This window comes from Puma concolor, chromosome C2, assembly GCF_028749965.1.
Source record: "Puma concolor isolate L17-30 chromosome C2, mPumCon1.1.hap2, whole genome shotgun sequence".
In the NCBI taxonomy this organism is placed as follows: domain Eukaryota; kingdom Metazoa; phylum Chordata; class Mammalia; order Carnivora; family Felidae; genus Puma; species Puma concolor.
This window is the reverse complement of record NC_141675.1, coordinates 9,210,003-9,227,189: the sequence shown is the minus strand read 5'-3', so window position 1 is coordinate 9,227,189 and position 17,187 is coordinate 9,210,003. Positions and strand designations below refer to the sequence as shown.

General features: G+C 41.9%; 1 protein-coding gene across 7 annotated transcripts in view; it reads left to right on the top strand.

The window, feature by feature from the left end:
• The window catches only part of ULK4 (unc-51 like kinase 4), a 583,293-nt gene that overhangs the window by 236,504 nt on the left and 329,602 nt on the right, over positions 1-17,187 (top strand). For 6 of the 7 annotated variants that reach the window (XM_086720525.1, XM_086720521.1, XM_086720524.1 and 3 more), the window contains one exon: positions 5,516-5,608. The exons of the other annotated variant lie outside the window; for it this stretch is intronic. In XM_086720525.1, coding sequence (XP_086576651.1) covers positions 5,516-5,608 — 93 coding nt within the window. The remainder of the gene's footprint in view (positions 1-5,515; positions 5,609-17,187) is intronic. 7 annotated transcript variants of the gene reach the window in all.

Genomic DNA, 17,187 nt, shown 5'->3' with positions numbered 1-17,187 from the left:
CAGGGCTACATCTTTGGATACGTACTATTTCTCTTTGTTGAATCTCTAGGGTTGGAATCATAAACTGACCTATGTTTGTAAGGGCATTTGTTGGGTATGTGTTGGCAGATTTTTTTCAGAGGTGATGAAGAGTTTATGTGACCAGTTTCCATTTATGAACCTATTTTATTGTACCCTTGTTATCTCTTACTTGAATTCCTTCAGATATTAGTGAAGTTGGCAATCCTCTCCCCCCCCCCCACCCCTCCCTGCTAGTCCCATGCTTCTTGGCCATTTACATTCTTCTTAGGTAGATTTTGTTCAGTTTTTTTTTTTTTTTGGATGTTTATTGGTTTGCAATAGCTCTTTATATATTAGAATATTTACTGTTTTCTACCAACATTCTGCAACTTTTTCCTTCATTTCATTTGTTTATGGTGGTTTTGCCATTGAGAAATATTACTTAAAAACTTTAAAGCTATAAAGTTTTTTGATTCATTTCTTATTGTCATGTTACAGAGGGCTTTGTGATTATGTGAATACTCATTTCAGTCTTTTAATGGAAGTTAAATTTTTTTACTTAAATTTTAATTACTTGACAATATATTTTCATAAGCTCTGTCCTGACCATTCTAACTCCTTTCGAAGATCACTCTTTCTTGTCCAATATTGTGTCACCTTTCTTTCCTTTTAATGTGTGTGTGTGTGTGTATGTAGTTTCTTGGTCCCACCCAACACTTAACAATCATCGTGGTTTTGGGGACACCTGGGTGGCTCAGTTGCTTAAGTGTCTGACTCTTGATTTGGGCTCAGGTCATAATCTCACAGTTAGTGGGATGGAGCCCCATATCAGGCTCTGTGCTGATAGCATGGAGCCTGCTTTGGATTCTGTGTCTCCCTCTCTCTCTGCCCCTCCCCCACTCATGTGCTTGCTCTCTCTCAAAATAAATAAACTTAAAAAATTATTATTATGGGTTTGTAAAGTAATTCAGCTTTTCGTTTAGCAGGATCTTCCTCACTGTACTTCTCTCTGAAGTTCCTTGGATATTCTGGAATTCTTCCCCCCCAGATTGGCAGAGTGGACCTCTTTGAGATATGGGCCTCCCCTTACCCTCAACAGAATTTCTACTCTTTCCACTTGGCCAATTCTTTGGCCACTTCCCCAGAGTGACTTCTCCCAATAATGCAGAGTTCTTTTGATAGCCTGTTTCTACTTCCTGCCAGCTTACCTAATTGGGCATCAGTTTCACCAGGCACTTGGCCAGATAGGGAAGAGACCACCCCTTGGATTCCTGAATAGGTGATTTTTAGTGGTTTTCTCTTCTTTGGGATGGATGTGGATTTAGTATGAATGGCTTTTCTTGCTTGGGTCCTAGCTGTTGGGGACCTGGAAAAGAGCCCTTATGTATAAGGGAGGATTCTAGAAGTAAAAGAGTGTGGAGGCTTATGTTGCTAGTGATCTCAGTCTGTGGCCAGGCTCAGTGCATTCAGAGTGCTCCTCTCCAGCCTGTGCCCATTGGAATGGGCCAGTTCTTCCCCGGTCACTCTCCTTCCAAGCCTTTTCAGAAGTCTAGGCTTATCACTGTTTTTTCCCCCCCTGCCAAGTCACATTCAGAGGAGTGTGAGATCCAATTACTATCAGCTCAGCTGCTTTATCTCCGTTAGGAAGACAAGCTTAATAAATCACAGCATTCTCTTGGCTAGTTCTTGCTGACCATTATAAACCTATCTTTGATGAAATGGAAGTATATTCAATATATTCGGTATTTGTATTCCAAACATATCTATTATGAATCTTACCCTTCTTTTCCAAGGGGAGAGAAACATAATATTCTTTGGGAAAACTCTCATGCACAGGCCAGTACAGGCTTCATCTTTCCCTCCTGTTTCAAGGTTAGATAACCTCAAACAACCTAAGACATTTGAATTTCAGGCAGTCAGGCTTCATCCGTGTGTTCTTTATAGATGTAAATTCTGTATATTCTTGTTAACTCCATTTTAAAATATTTTATATTTTCTCAGTCTCATTGAGATTGTCTATTACATTTCTAACCAATTGTCCATATCTTCTGTTGTGTTTTCCACAAGAAAAGTACAGACGATCACATGGGAAGCGTTTTAAAACTCCTAGGCTTATGGCCCTTTCCTCAGTGATTCAGCGAAGTCTGGGAATGAGGGCAAGGGGAGTCAGTTGTCCAGGGTGAGAATTGGACGCATCAGAAATCTCCCATCCCCCCTTCATTTGAAATTCTCTGGCTGACAATTCCCAAATACTGGTAAGCAGCTGAAGGGTGCATTCTCCTCTTATCTGACTTGGATACATCACTTTATTTTTTTAAATATTTAAAAAAAATTTTTTTTTTAACATTTATTTATTTTTGAGACAGAGAGAGACAGAGCGTGAATGGGGGAGGGTCAGAGAGAGGGAGACACGGAATCTGAAGCAGGCTCCAGGCTCTGAGCTGTCAGCACAGAGCCCGACGCGGGGCTCAAACTCACGGACCGCGAGATCATGACCTGAGCCGAAGTCGGCCGCTTAACCGACTGAGCCACCCAGGCGCCCCAAACATCACTTTAAACTCAGTAAAGCCTCAGTTTCCCTCTTCAGGATGTGTGCCCTAAAGAGCTAATAACTTAGCAAGTGTGGGGTGCTCAAGCCCTTCACATTAATGACAAAGAAACTGGCCCTTGATGGGCTGGGAGATAACTTCTGAGCCTTCAGAATATCCTGCCAGATAAAGAGTCTCTGTGTACATGAAGCCTTGAGCCATGCCAGACCCTTTATGCTAACGATGTGAATCTGGGTGGGGGCCTTGGGCAATACCAAGTCAGCTTGACCCCTGGAGGGGCTGGAGCCCTAAGCACTAAGGTTAGCCACACAGACACTCCATGCCCGTGTAACTGACGCCTGATGAAACCCTGGACACCAGTGCTCTAGTGAGCTTCCCTGGCTGGTAGTCTTTCATCCTTGTTGTCCACACTGTTGCTGGGATGATAAACTGTCCACACACCTCCGCTGGGAAAGGGCAACTGGAGGCTCATAACCGGTCCCTCCTGGACTCTGCCCTGTGCATCTTTCATCTTTGCTGGTTTTCACCGTGACAAACTGTGATCGGTAGTGTAACAGCTCTTCTGTGAGTCTTTCTAGTAAATCATTAAACTGGAAGGTTGCCTTGGGTACCCCCAACTTAGGAGGTAAGAGCTTTTTATTTTACAAGAAAGGAATAATGATTTCTCTCTAATATGTGGAGTTCCTTTTTTTTTTCAAACTGGATGTTAAATGTTATGAATACATTTTTTAACACCTCTAAAGGTGTTTCTGCGATGTTTGTTTTATTCATATGATAAAATGTAGCGTTTTCCTAAATTTGATTATTTTCAATCCTAAAAGTACTTATGCTCGGTTGTGCTGTATTTTTTTGACGTTGTTTTCTTTGATTTATTAAAAAAAATTTTTTTTTTTAATTTTTTTTTTTCAACGTTTTTTATTTATTTTTGGGACAGAGAGAGACAGAGCATGAACGGGGGAGGGGCAGAGAGAGAGGGAGACACAGAATCGGAAACAGGCTCCAGGCTCCGAGCCATCAGCCCAGGGCCTGACGCGGGGCAAAAAAATTTTTTAAAATGTTTATTCATTTTTGAGAGATGGAGAGAGAGGGAGACACAGAATCCGAAGCAGGCTCCAAGCTTTGAGCTGTCAGCACAGAGCCCAACATGGGGTTCGAACCCACGATCTGTGAGATCATGACCTGGGCCGAAGTCGAATGCTTAACTGACTGAGCCACCCAGGCGCCCCTTTTCTTTGATTTATTAACATTTATGATTTTCTTATGAATGATTGATATTTAGATTTTTATCTTTGACATACCTGGGCAAAACTTTTAATTACTAGAATTTAAAAATATTTTATAAGAAATCTAAACTTCTGAAAGGTGATACTTCCTGTCTCCTTAAACAGAGCACTCTACCCAATTTAACATTTTCTTGACTCACTATCCCCGTTTTGAACATGATGGTGTATAATGGGCCCTGTGGTCCCATCGAGGTACAAGCAGCTGTTTCTTGTACGTTAAATGCTCCCCAGACTTCTCTCTGTTTGGAGTTCTTGGATTAGCTTTTTTGTGTCTTTCCTATGCCTTCAAGTCCCAGTTCTTTCTGTAATAGTCCCTCTCCTCCCTTTACTTGGCTCCTATTTTAATGGCTGTGGGATTAGAGACTGCATAATTAAGCTTGTTATATAATGATTTCCAAAATGAGAGTAAATAGGCTCTGATAAGAGCCTGGGGCCTTATTCTCTAGATGAAAAGCATCTGCTTCATGTCATGGACTTTTAAATATACATTTTGGGTTTTGGGAGGTGTTTTAACTCCCTTTTAGTTGTTGGTTGTTCCAGAGAGTTGGCTCATAAAGTTGATTGGTTGGTTTGTTCATGTGTCCATGTGTCCTTCCATTTATCCAACTGTCCATCCCTTCACCTGCCACTTATTTATGGAGCACCTACATGGTACCGTATGCCAAATAGCTGAGCCTGAAAAGGGGAGGACACAGTATGTTAACCAGCCTGTGCCTGACAAAGAACATGGGAGCAAAGTCTGAGCTGTGTTGTGGGAATTTTTTAATAAAGGCCTTCTGTTTATTTACCTTTTTAGTTTTATTCTCTCTGGCAATCATTTACATTTCACATGTTCAAGTGGTAATGAGAAAAGTGCTGTGCAGAAACGAGTTAACACGGCAGGTCTGAGACTGCTGTCCTTAGAAAGGCCGGCCCTGGGCTGGCTGGCATCTTCGAACTTGGCTCTCCGAGTGTTGCCAGTCACCATTTAACTGATGGGGGGAGTTCAGGGTGGCCAGGCCATTGTGTAGCCAGCATGCTTTATGCCGAACGCCTGCTTTTCTCCTGGGATGGATTTTGATACTAGTTAGAGGTTGCGTAAGCGTCCAGCGCCCAGTAAAAACCTGGGTCACTTGAGTCTCTGATGGGCAGAAAGACCACACACGTGTGCCACGTTTTTATTGCCGGAGGAAAGACTGTGCTGTCTCTGACCTCTTACTGAAGGAGATAGCATAAGGAAGCCTGTGCACAGAATCATCCTGGCTCCTCCTGCGTCCTTCTCCCTCATGACTCATCTGCGTGCCATGGCCACAGAGCTCTACTGAATGAATGTGCACCATGACTCCACCGTGAGCAAATCTCTGCACTTGAGGGTGGTCTTGGGGTCCCTGCCACAGGTGCCTGATGTTTATGAGTCTCTCACTCTGTGTGTAGCCTCACGCCGATCCTTTTACACGGGTCGTCTCATTGCAGCGTCCCCAAAACAGACCTCTGTGCGGCGGGTGGGTGCCCTCATCACCACTGGCAAGTGAAGCTGTTTGAAGGTTCATGAAGTTAAGTGCCCTGTGCCGGTCCTTCAGCTCACACATTGGCCTCTTTTTTCCCCAGATGTTGGCACCTTATGGTTTATTGCTTCCGTTGTCCAGAGGGGAGGTTAAGTGAAGTAAACCACTGAGTATTTTTTTCATCACTTTATCATCTCAGGTACGAGCACATCCTCGCGGAGCCTGACCCAGTACCAGCTTATGCTCTGAAACTGCTCGTGGCCCTGACTGAACACAACACAACCTTCACCAGGTACTGTAACCCCAGATTTAAAATGGATTTTGTGTGTTCTAACAATGTCACAGATGATGAGATTCTGAAAGGCTAACGTTTGAGTTAACTGAAGTGGTCATTTCTCACGTTTGATGGTTTGTGGTGTCTCTCATTGATGCTGTTTTGGGTCCTGTTCTCATGTTTTTATCCCCTTATTGGACTTTCTGTGGAAAGTCAACTGTGGAGTTCATGGTGCTTTAAAATGATAAATTCTTTAACGAGAAAGAAACTAACGTATACTTTTAAAAATGTCGATTGGTGCCTCCTATTGTACTGAGCAGTTTATTAAATCTGTAGTTTTGGACTCTACCATTTTGCTTAGTTGGCATACTTCTTTTAAGCACTTCTTTTTAAAAAATTTTTTTTTTAATGTTTATTTATTTTTGAGACAGAGAGACAGAGCATGAACAGGGGAGGGGCAGAGAGAGAGGGAGACACAGAACCGGAAACAGGCTCCAGGCTCTGAGCCATCAGCCCAGAGCCCGACACGGGGCTTGAACTCGCGGACCGCGAGATCGTGACCTGAGCTGAAGTCGGACGCTTAACCGACTGAGCCACCCAGGCGCCCCTCTTAAGCACTTCCTAATAGTGCCTGTGTTGAAGATACTACGTGTGGTGCCAATTTTACAAAACTAGTTGCTAAGATAGTGGCAACTGCTTTCAGTCTTGCACAGGAGAGCCCCCAGGTACGTAGAAGGGGTGAAGCGGAAGCCCTCCTTGCTTTCAGTCAAGAAAGCTAGTTTTGGTTGTTACGTGACATCTGGGGACCTTTGCGTTTGGGCACCGTCTGCAGGTGCACTGACTTCTACAGTCGCCGGTTGGTCTTTAACAAGGAGCTGAGTCACACAGCCCCAACCACCTTGATTTCATCTGGTCTCTTGTTCCACCACAGAAGGTAGTGAATAGTGACGAGCCACCAGCAGTGCTCCTAGTGAACAGGAAAGACTGTAGAGCATCCATTCAGAGTGAGAGGCTGAACGGAAACGTTTGTAGCGTGCGAGCCAAGGCACAGAGGTATGCCGCGACTGAGTCGCAGGGTGCCGAGGTGTCTTTGGGTCATTTGCGGTGCTGAGGCTGATGTAGACTTCAGGCCCACTTCCTTCTGTGAGCGAACTCATTCATTTCCAGAGAGTGACCTATAAATACCACCCTGTACTCCCTGTGCCACGTTGCAAACAAATTTGGGGAGCACTTATCCTTGTCAATTGTAAATCCTGTGTCTCTACAGCCTTTTAAAAGTCTGACCAGTGAGCCTTCCAGATTCATCACTCAAAGGCACTGTTCTCTCTTCCTACAGAAGAAATTTAATTGTAAAGAGTGTACCTGTATTAAAAGTTAAATAACACTTCGGACAGTTATTTCTTTCCTGGCGCTTTGGTACCAGGTGCTAATACTGTATCCTAATTGCCTGTTTTGATTGGCTGGGGCAGATTGCATTTACTTTTTTTAATGCTGACTCTTTCACGTGGCATGCTTTCCAGGCAATTCCTCTTCTTGCCAACTCTCTATTCAATTCATCTGAGTTTCCTCACACTGAGAGGAAGAGCCTAGTGCAGTAGATGACCCATATACAATCTTTTTATTTTAAAAATGACTACGTTTGGAAGACACTTTATTCTTTTTTTTGAAGTTTACAAGCAGATTTCAGTGGGTTAATTTTTATAAATGTTTTTCTTTGCTTTCATTGCACAAATAAGATCTGTGTGTATTGTGTGTATTGTGTGTGTATTAAAGTCCAACAGTAAAATCAATACGTCCCTAGGCGTCCTCATTTCCCTCCCACACTTCCATACACAGGTCTCTGCCAGGGGTAATAATTTGTATTATTTTGGTGATGTCTGTCCTGAATCTTTTCAGGCTGTTTAGATCTAATAGTCATATACTGAAATAAATGGCTTTGCTTTCGGGTTGTTGATTTAAAGAAAATCATAGATAGTATCACCGTGTATGTATTTTTCTAAAATTTGCTTTTTTACGTATCAAAATTATTGGGAGACTTTTTACATTAGTATTTATTTATACTCTTGGTGATATCTTTGCCAAACTAATGGATAAGAATGGGATATTATTTTACATTGTGTAATGATAACATTGAACGTCTTAATACTTATTTACTTAAATTGTAACAGGTACATAACCTTCAGTTCGCCTTCAAAGTATCTCTTGTAGAGAAAAACTCCTATATATGCAAAGATTTCCACCTAGGCAAATAATTTTTAAAATGAGACAAATAGGGGCGCCTGGGTGGCTCAGTGGGTTAAGCATCCGACTTCGGCTCAGGTCATGGTCTCTCAGTTTGTGGGTTCGAGCCCCATGTTGGGCTCTGTGCTGACAGCTCAGAGTCTGGAATCTGCTTCGGATTCTGTGTCTCCCTCTCTCTCTGTTCCTCCCCCACTCATGCTCTCTCTCTCTCTCAAAAATAAATAAATGCTAAAAAAAACTTTAAGAAAAATGAGAAAAATAATCTTTGAATTCTCATATAGCCATAAAATATAGAGTGTAACAGTTTGAATGGGCAAGATAAATTTGAATACAAAGATATCCAAATAATTTTGTTAACTGAGACCACTTATGACCCTCCAGCACCCATTTAAATACTGCTTTTGCTCTATGTAAGGTCTCTTTCTGGATTCACTATTGTGTGTTTGCCTTTCTTCCGAAGAGGCAGGCTGTTTTGGCTGAGGCTCCAGAGGTCAAGAGAAAGCATTAAAGGCCTATTGCCATCCGCCTGCCCTCTCCCCACCCCACCCCTTTAAAGGGAGGCCCCACGCCCACAGACTTTAACAATCTGTGTGCAGTTGGCAAAGTCTACTCACACATCTTGACAGAAAGGATGGGGAAGGAAAAGTCATATGTAATTAGACTTCAGAGTTTGTTTTTATTTCCCTAACTGGAGTTTTAAAAAAGTGTAGGGGTGCCTGGGTGGCACATTAGGTTCTGTGCTGGCAGTGGGGGGCCTGCTTGGGATTCTCTCTGACCTACCTGCCCCTCCCTTGTGTGTTCTTTCTTTCTCTCTCTCAAAATAAATAAATAAACTTAAAAAAAAATATATATATATATATATATCCAGAGATAGATACTGAGAAGTCCTGTTCCTTCCTCTGTCCATTCTGCTTTTTCCTCACCTTTCTTTTATCACAGATGGGTAACTACTTTTATTTATTTTAAGCTAATGTGAATATGTATTTTCTCATTTCTCTGTTTTACACACAAGTTGCATATGATGTATGGTCTTCTGCCCGTTCTTTTTTTCACCTAATAGTATATCCCCAATATTTGTTTCTATAGCAATATACAGAGAGTTTCTCTGTTAAGTTTTACAGTTATAGAATCTTCCATTGTATGGATATAAAATCTAATTAGTGTCTGATGGATGGACTTGAGTTCTAATCTTGCGATACTGCAAACAATAATCTATATATCATTTTGTACGTATGCTTGTACACCTTATGGGGTAAATTCCTAAGTGGTATTTAGGTTTCAAAGGATAAATCTATTTGAAAGCTTTTTTTTTTAAAAACACGGCTGCATTGTCCTCTGTGGGGATTTTCCCATTTTGCATCTCCTGGGGACGTGTTTGAGGATGCCTGTTTCCCTGTAGCTTTGCCTCAGAATTTGTTGCTAAGCTTTGGAATTGGTCCAGCCTGATGAGATAGATTATTTCAGTGTGATTTTAGTTTGCATTACTCATGAGTGAGGTTGAGTATCTCTCTTTATAGTTAGGGGCTTTCGTGGGGTTTTTTGCTCATTCTGTTTGCCATCAGTTGGGTCTTGGCAATGATACTCCTCAGACCGAATCACCTCCTGCCTGGCTTTCCATTTGCACAGATACAGCAGAGCCTGCTAATCCATTTGACTTTGAACAGCTTGCCTTATTATTATTATTATTATTATTTTTTTTGGCTGTCATGAAGAGTGCGGCCAATGAGTTTTCCTTTGCATGCTCCGTGGTGAATCCACGCACGTGTCTCCACTGAGCACCCGTGCTGGAGTGGAAACACTGACTCACAGAGCTTGTGCTCGCCCAGGTCGAGTAGATACTGCTGAGCAGTTTCCCACTTTGTTGTACTGATTTGCATTGCTACTGGCATTGTTCTAGAGGTTTGGTTGTCATATAAGCTTTTTTTTAAAAATTTTTAAAATGTTTATTTATTTTTGAGAGAGAGAGAGAGACCGACTGAATATAAGCAGGGGGAGGGGCAGAGAGAGAGAGGGAGACACAGAATCGGAAGCAGGTTCCAGGCTCTGAGCTGTTAGCACAGAGTCCGACGCAGGGCTCGAACTCGTGAACCGTGAGATCATGACCTGAGCAGAAGTGGGACGCTTAACCGATTGAGCCACCCAGGCGCCCAGGTTGCCATATAAGCTTAAGAAAAAAATTTTTTTGAGACATGTTTACTGAGGGACAATTTACATGGGATACATCTCACTCATTTTAGGTATACAGTTTTTCTGAATTTTGAGAAACATGTGAAATTGTGCAGTCACCACCTCCATCAAGATAGAGTATTTCCATCGCTCCAAAATGCCCTCTCATGCCCCTTTGAATATTACCGTATACAAATTCTGTGTGCTTGCAGAATGATATGACCAGATTGCTTTCATATTTTCATTTTAATTTTTAAAATTTATTTTTTAGAGTTAATACATAACACACTGCAAATTTAAGTATTTGAAAGAGTATACAGAAAAAAGCATATTTTCACCCAAGGAGAAAGCTACTCTTCTCAGTGTGTGTGTAGTTTTTCACATAGATGGTTGTACACTGTATGCACCATTCTGCACTCCTTTTTGAAAATAAATACAACAGCTTTATTGGGATATAAGTCACATACCATCTGTACTTGTTTTTAGCAGATACGTAAGTATTGCATTTTATGAATACTCCATATTTATTTACAAATTCCCTTTTGGTGACGTTTATGTTTTTTTAATCTTTTGGTGTTATAAAACAAAGCTACAACTAATGACATAGGCCGTTCATCACATGTGTGAATATATACACGTAGGATAAATCACGAAGAGTGGAATTACTTCATGGAAGCGTCCACAGCCAGCAGTGCCGAAACTTGTCTGTGCATTCGTGTCATCTGGGGAATCTTTGAAAAAAATCTAAAGCCTGGCCATACCCAGGGCAACTGGATCAAAATCTGTAGGGCTGGACGCAGACATCAGTAACTGTTGATTCTCCACAAGTGAATGTGCAGACAGGCTTGGGAAGTACTGGGCTAAGCCTTTGTAGTTTGAAAAGTTGTGCCAGATTGTCCCCAATCTGGGCTGCCCAGTTTTCACTCCACCAGCAGCGTAAGAGAATGTCTACTTTTGCCAGACCTTTACCACGTTAGTGTATATATGTGTTTGACCTTTGCCATTGTGGTAGGTGAATATCGCCTCTTTGTTATTAATTTCTAGTTTTATTGCATTGTGATCAGATCATATATTTGTTGCTGATTTTTATTTGATTTTGTTTGTGGTATAAGCTGTTATTGTGAATGTTTTATGTTTAGTTGCTTACTGTGAGTAAAACAAAGTTAGGCGTAACCTTGAAAAGAGTGTCACCCTTCCTTAACTTTGGCCAGTGTCAGAAATGGTAGCTCTTTAATCTAGGAGATCGTCCCCAGTCGCTTGCTAGCAGTGACTTTTAGGGAAAATGCTAATTATAACTGCATATCAAGAGTAGAATGCCTTAATTTTTTTAATGGTTATTTATTTATTTTTTGAGAGAAAGCGCAAGCAGGGGTGGGGCAGAATAAGAGAGGGCCAGAGGATCCGAAGCGGGCTCTGAGCTGACAGCAGTGAGCCCAATGCCGGGCTCGAACTCACAAACCATGAGATCATGATCTGAACTGAAGTCAGACATTCAACTGACTGAGCCACCCAGGTGCCTCCAGAATGCCTTAATTTTTATGTGCAGATAGATTTCTAGTAATATAAAATAAACACAAGCCATTTATTGTAAATTTAACTTATTTATTGGATCCATCTACACCATGTTCTTTGAAATATAGTCAGTTTAGCTTGTATATACAATCAACCCTTGAATGATGCCGGGGTTAGGGGCACAGTCAGAACTTTGTATAACTTTTGACTCCCCCCAAACTTAAGTACTCATAGCCTAGTATTGACCTGAGGCCTTAGAACATAAATAGTCGATGAACACATATTTTATATGTTACATGTGCTATATACATACAAAAAGTAAGCTAGAGAAAAGGAAATGTTAAGAAAATCATAAGAAGAAACTACAATTATAGTACCCTACTGTGTGTGTGTGTGTGTGTGTGTGTGTGTGTGTGTGTGTGTGTGTGTGTGTGTGTGAACATATATAAGCAGACCCATGCAGTTCAAACCCGTATTGTTCAAGGGTCAACTGTATTAAGAGTTGGGAGTTCCAAATAATAACTATTGGAACATTAACTCATCCTATGTCAAGCGCAACCTTCTTTTATTGTGTTTATTCTTATTTTGTAGGATTCTTAGCGGATAAAGAGGTCTTCAAAGGCTTAGAGTACAATTGAGAATTTATTGTTCCTTCAAATAAGGGACAAGAGCACGATCAAAGCTGCGTTGTACCTGACCCTGACTTTTTTTTTTTTTTTTTAATACCACTGGCCTGTAAATCTAGTTTGTTCCTGGGTTTATAGGAGAAAGGTAAATTGTTTACCATGTTGGTCCAATTTTGCTATCAGAAGGAATATGTTAACTCCCCTGAGCTCTGCCCTTTTCTCTCTCCTTAATGTTATGGTAGGTTGCCCCAAACCATTGCTCTCAGGGAGAGCTATACCCCAGGAGCTTGTTTCCATTAAGAGCTAATTAGCTTGCAGCAAATCTTCCTTAGCAAACAAATTGAATTTTAACTTCTTGAGTTCTTTTGGAGCAATATTGAGCTCTTATCCTGAATTGCAAAAAGTTGTTTATGCTCTGTATCTAAGAACTGTCATTTTAGTTAGCTCAAAAAATGTTAGAGCTGTTTCTTTTATGGCAAGATTCACAAAAATGCCTTTAGAAGAATGGAAATTTTGTGATCTCTTAAATGAAATTCACAGTGAATCCACAGTATAGCCTTTAGTGAAAAATACTTCTGCCTTTACAGTCATTGAGCTTCAGGGGACTTCCCTCACTGGTTTTTGGTTCATTTGTTCATTCGTTCGTTCATCAAAAATTGAATCGGCAACTATTGAATGATGCAAAGATAAGAGGTAAAGTTCTCACCTTCAAGGTGCTAAGGATTTAGTGGAGGAGCCATTTATCAGTAGGCTTTTATAAAACAGTGTAATGATTTCAAAGGTACAGTCATGTCTAGAAGGTTATGGGAGCTTCTAAAAGAATTTAACCCAAGTTGGGGCCCCTGGGTGGCTCAGTCGGTTAAGCATCCGACTTTGGCTCACGGTCCGTGAGTTCAAGCCCCGCATCTGGGCTCTGTGCTGACAGCTCAGAGCCTGGAGCCTGTTTCAGATTCTGTGTCTCCTCCTCCCCTGCTCATGCTCTGTCTCTCTCTTCTCAAAAATAAATAAACGTTAAAAAAAAAAAAAAAAGGAATTTAACCCAAGTAGTTGTATGATTTTGGCCAAATTTCTTAACCTGTTTGTTCCTAAGTTCCCTCATCTGGAAAATAGGGGTAATATTAGCATCTGGTCCACAGAAAATGCTGTGTTAAGAGTTGCCTCTTTTCTTCTCCCTCCCCCTCTTTCTCCTTACTCCTCCTCCTTTTCATATGATTAGAGGTAGGTATAGCGAAGGAAGTACTCCTAAAGAAAAGAATCCCCTTTGACAGTAGAGTGAAATGTTTGGTGACACCAATTGAAACCAGAGCTCCAACACCCTACAAAGAATAGGAAGAAAAAGAGTTTTTTGGTAAGAGAAATAGACTGACTGGGGCAGTCTTATTAGTTTGACATTGCATAACAGAACTGTCAAAGCCACGGAGGATGTCCCCTGGTACTAGATGGCTTCCATATCCATATGTATTTGCCTTTTAATTTATATATATATATACACACACACACACACACACACACACACACACACACACACATATAAGTTTATGTGTTCGAGAGAGAGCGAGAGTGATTGAGAGAGTGTATATGAGAGGGAGAGGAGCAGAGAGGGAGGGAGAGAGAGAATCCCAAGTGGGTTCCTTGTCAGCACAGAGGCTGATGTGAGGCTCCAGCCCACAAACTGTGAGATCATGACCTGAACCAAATTCTAGAGTTGAACACTTTACTGACTGAGACACCCAGGAGCCCCTAATTTATCTTCGTAATGACGTTTGTTTTTGCCATATTCTGATACATCATCATTTAAATTTTATAGCCTGGTAAAACTGAAAGCCCGAATCATCAGAAGTGTCAGGGATGTTTGAGAGGTTTCCATGTTGTTAAAATAAGCCAGTTGGGTGTTTGTTGCCCCATCAAATAGCTGAATTTACACCGCTAAATATTTCCTCTGATGAAATATCAGCAAGTGAAATAACGATGTAATACAGTGAAACTTTATTGTTGACCTTAGAATGAATTATTTCCCCAGAAATAATTTCCTGCTTCTCGGGTTGTCTATGGATGTCAGAAAGCCTGACCGTGAGAAGTAAGTCAATCTCTGAGTCTGTGCGGCTCCATTTCCATCCTAGGGTCACTCTTCTGTGGCTTTCCCACTTATTCTTTACTAGCACCCACAGAATAAAACCCGGGGTTTCTCCAACAGGCTCTGAGCCTTTGAGCGTCCGTTTTCATGGTCTCTTGCCTCTTTTGTGGACATAGCCCCTGTTCTAGTGTTCCCAGCCACCTGTTCAACTTGAGGACGTATCAACACTTCTTACTAAAGTGCAGTCATTTCAGGGGTTAAAGCAAGCGCAGAAGATTTAAAATAAAATACTGAGCGATTTTGAGTTTGCTCCTTTTATCGGTTTCTTGAATCAAGAGCTTTATTTTTTTGTTTTCCATTCTCTCTGCTTCGATTTGGGATTATTGTGTCGCACACTCGTTCAGCGTGTATATTACTGGTACTTAAATATGAGTTGAAAAGAATTCGGAAATTAAATTTGTCCCAGTGATCAACTTTGATGGGGTATTTTGTGTACTTCCACTGAAATTATCCTTTTAACAGTTGCAAGCATAAAATTTTGTTTTGCGCTTAGAAAGTTTGGCATTTTATATTTTCCGGGAAAGTGCTTTTTCTTCCACCTGCTAGTGGTTGTTAATGGTCTTTGAAAACTGATAGTAGAATAGCACCTTGCAATCTAAAGTGGGTGGTTTCAGTTTACTTTTTTGGTGTGATATTTACATTGCAGGAAGCCAGTTGGAGTTTATTGTACACTTTTGCAAATAGCGACCCCCCCCCCCCCCGTTGTGTATTGCAGAGCCGGGTTCAATCTGAGGGGGTTTCAGTACAGCCTTTTGTGTTTCACAAGATGTCCTTAGGTCTGTTGACTTACCCTTGTCACCTCACGCAGAGATTGGCCAAGTGTGGTCCACAGCGCCAGTCAGCTTGCAGCCGGTTTTTGCGCGGCCTGTGACGTGAGAGTGGTGTTGATGTTTGTAAAGATTTGTGAAACTTACATACAAACACAGGTGCATATGAGACAGAGACCTGGTGTCGGGCAAAGCCTTGGATACTTAACTTTCTAGCCCTTTTCACGCAATATTTCCTGACCCCTGATCTAAAGGAATAAAACTTTTTTGGGGGGAGGGTCTTTATTCAAATGAATATAGAAATACTAGAATTTCAGGGATGTTATGGGAATTTGGAGATGATCTGGGTGTCTTAAAATGTATATGTGTATTTTTCTTATTCAGGTGTGGTGAGGTCCACAGATTAGGAGAAAACTGCTCTTGGAAAGATAGCTTGTTATCGTCACAGATCCAAAGGTGGGGGCACACCACCCTGAGGGTGGTCACCTTTGGATGCAACAGGGTCAGTCAAGGGGCAGAGGAAGTTAGAAGAAAATGGGGACAAAGAGCCCTTCTTATAGTTTACAAATGAAGGAAGGGCTGAGCAGGTTTAGGATTGACTAGTTTGAATAATTTCACCAGGCCTTAGGGGTGTAGGGGCTACCTCTTGTCATCAGGTACCTGGCCCTGGAGTGAATGGGGCCCAGCTCTGGTCCAGTACCTGGGAGTATAGGCCCGGAGTGGAAGAGAGCCTTAAAGGAGGTGGTTAGTGCTGTTTGGCTCTGGATTGGCTGGTTTGCATAGGAAGGGCAAGTTCAAAGACAGCGGAAAGGCAAGCTCTCTTGTTTGCTGTCTCTGAGAAGTAGTTGGCCCTGGGAGAGGCATTCCCTCTGGAGTTAGCAAGGCCTCAAGATGTTAAAGAAACAAAAATACAGAATAAAAGACATGATTAGTGCACTGGGCTAATATCCCCATTTTACACGTGGGGGAAATGAGGTCCCACAGGGAATTTGTATGCCCCAAACCCCAAGATAGTTTGAAGAAGATCAGGTTTTGGATCAGACTTCCTGGGCCATTGCTGTCTGTACTCCCCAGCAGAGCCACTTTTTTTATTTTTTTTATTTTTTTTTAAATTTTTTTTTTTTTCAACGTTTATTTATTTTTGGGACAGAGAGAGACAGAGCATGAACGGGCGAGGGGCAGAGAGAGAGGGAGACACAGAATCGGAAACAGGCTCCAGGCTCTGAGCCATCCGCCCAGAGCCCGACGCGGGGCTCGAACTCACGGACCGCGAGATCGTGACCTGGCTGAAGTCGGACGCTTAACCGACTGCGCCACCCAGGCGCCCCAAGAGCCACTTTTAAGAGCAGACTCAAGTGGACATCACAGTGGGCTTTGGAGTCCTACCGTGTTCAGTTTCACCGTATCACGTTTACTTACAAGAGTGGTCCAGCTGCCCAACACAGTCCCCCTCACTGTCATGTGGGTCTGTTAATCACAAATGCATCATTCTCCTTTGTTTCCCTCTGCCGTGGTCACTAGGTTCTGGCACGCCTCTGATTTTTATTACCGTGGCGGCTCCTGGCACAATTCTGGTTAATAACGTGATCCTGGTTCCTGGTTCTGTTGAACCTCTTCCTTTCCTCATTCTCTGAGGTTTGGAACCCTCCTGTGCTGATGACTTAAACCATACTGACTGGGTTGAAACCCCTCCTTATTATGTGAATCATGCTATAAGTCATCACCGTATCCTCTGTGCAAAATGTTAAGTCTTTGTTAGCACGCATGGAGTCACCATGAGATTACTTCTCTCGTCCCACCCCAGCATTCTGTTTCTGATAGAATTAGGGAAGAACACCAACCTAAAACCTTAGGGACTTACCCAAGGCATTCTCTTTTCCTTGGTGATGTGTGAGGAAAGTCAACCGTAGTCAGAATCTGTTTGGACGTTATGTTTTCAGAAAGAAAGAAACTCTTGAGTGATTTTTGTCTGCTACGGGTGGAAGTATGTGCTTCTGCTTATTTTCTTCCATTATCTTGCTTCCGACCACAGAGCTTTTTCCTGAGTTCATGGCGAGTTGGTAAATATTTCATTGCTTATCCTTATTGTATGAGGTTCACTTGGGTCCACTGGGACAGTTCAGCTCTTTTGTTAGAAACAGCTCGGTCTTT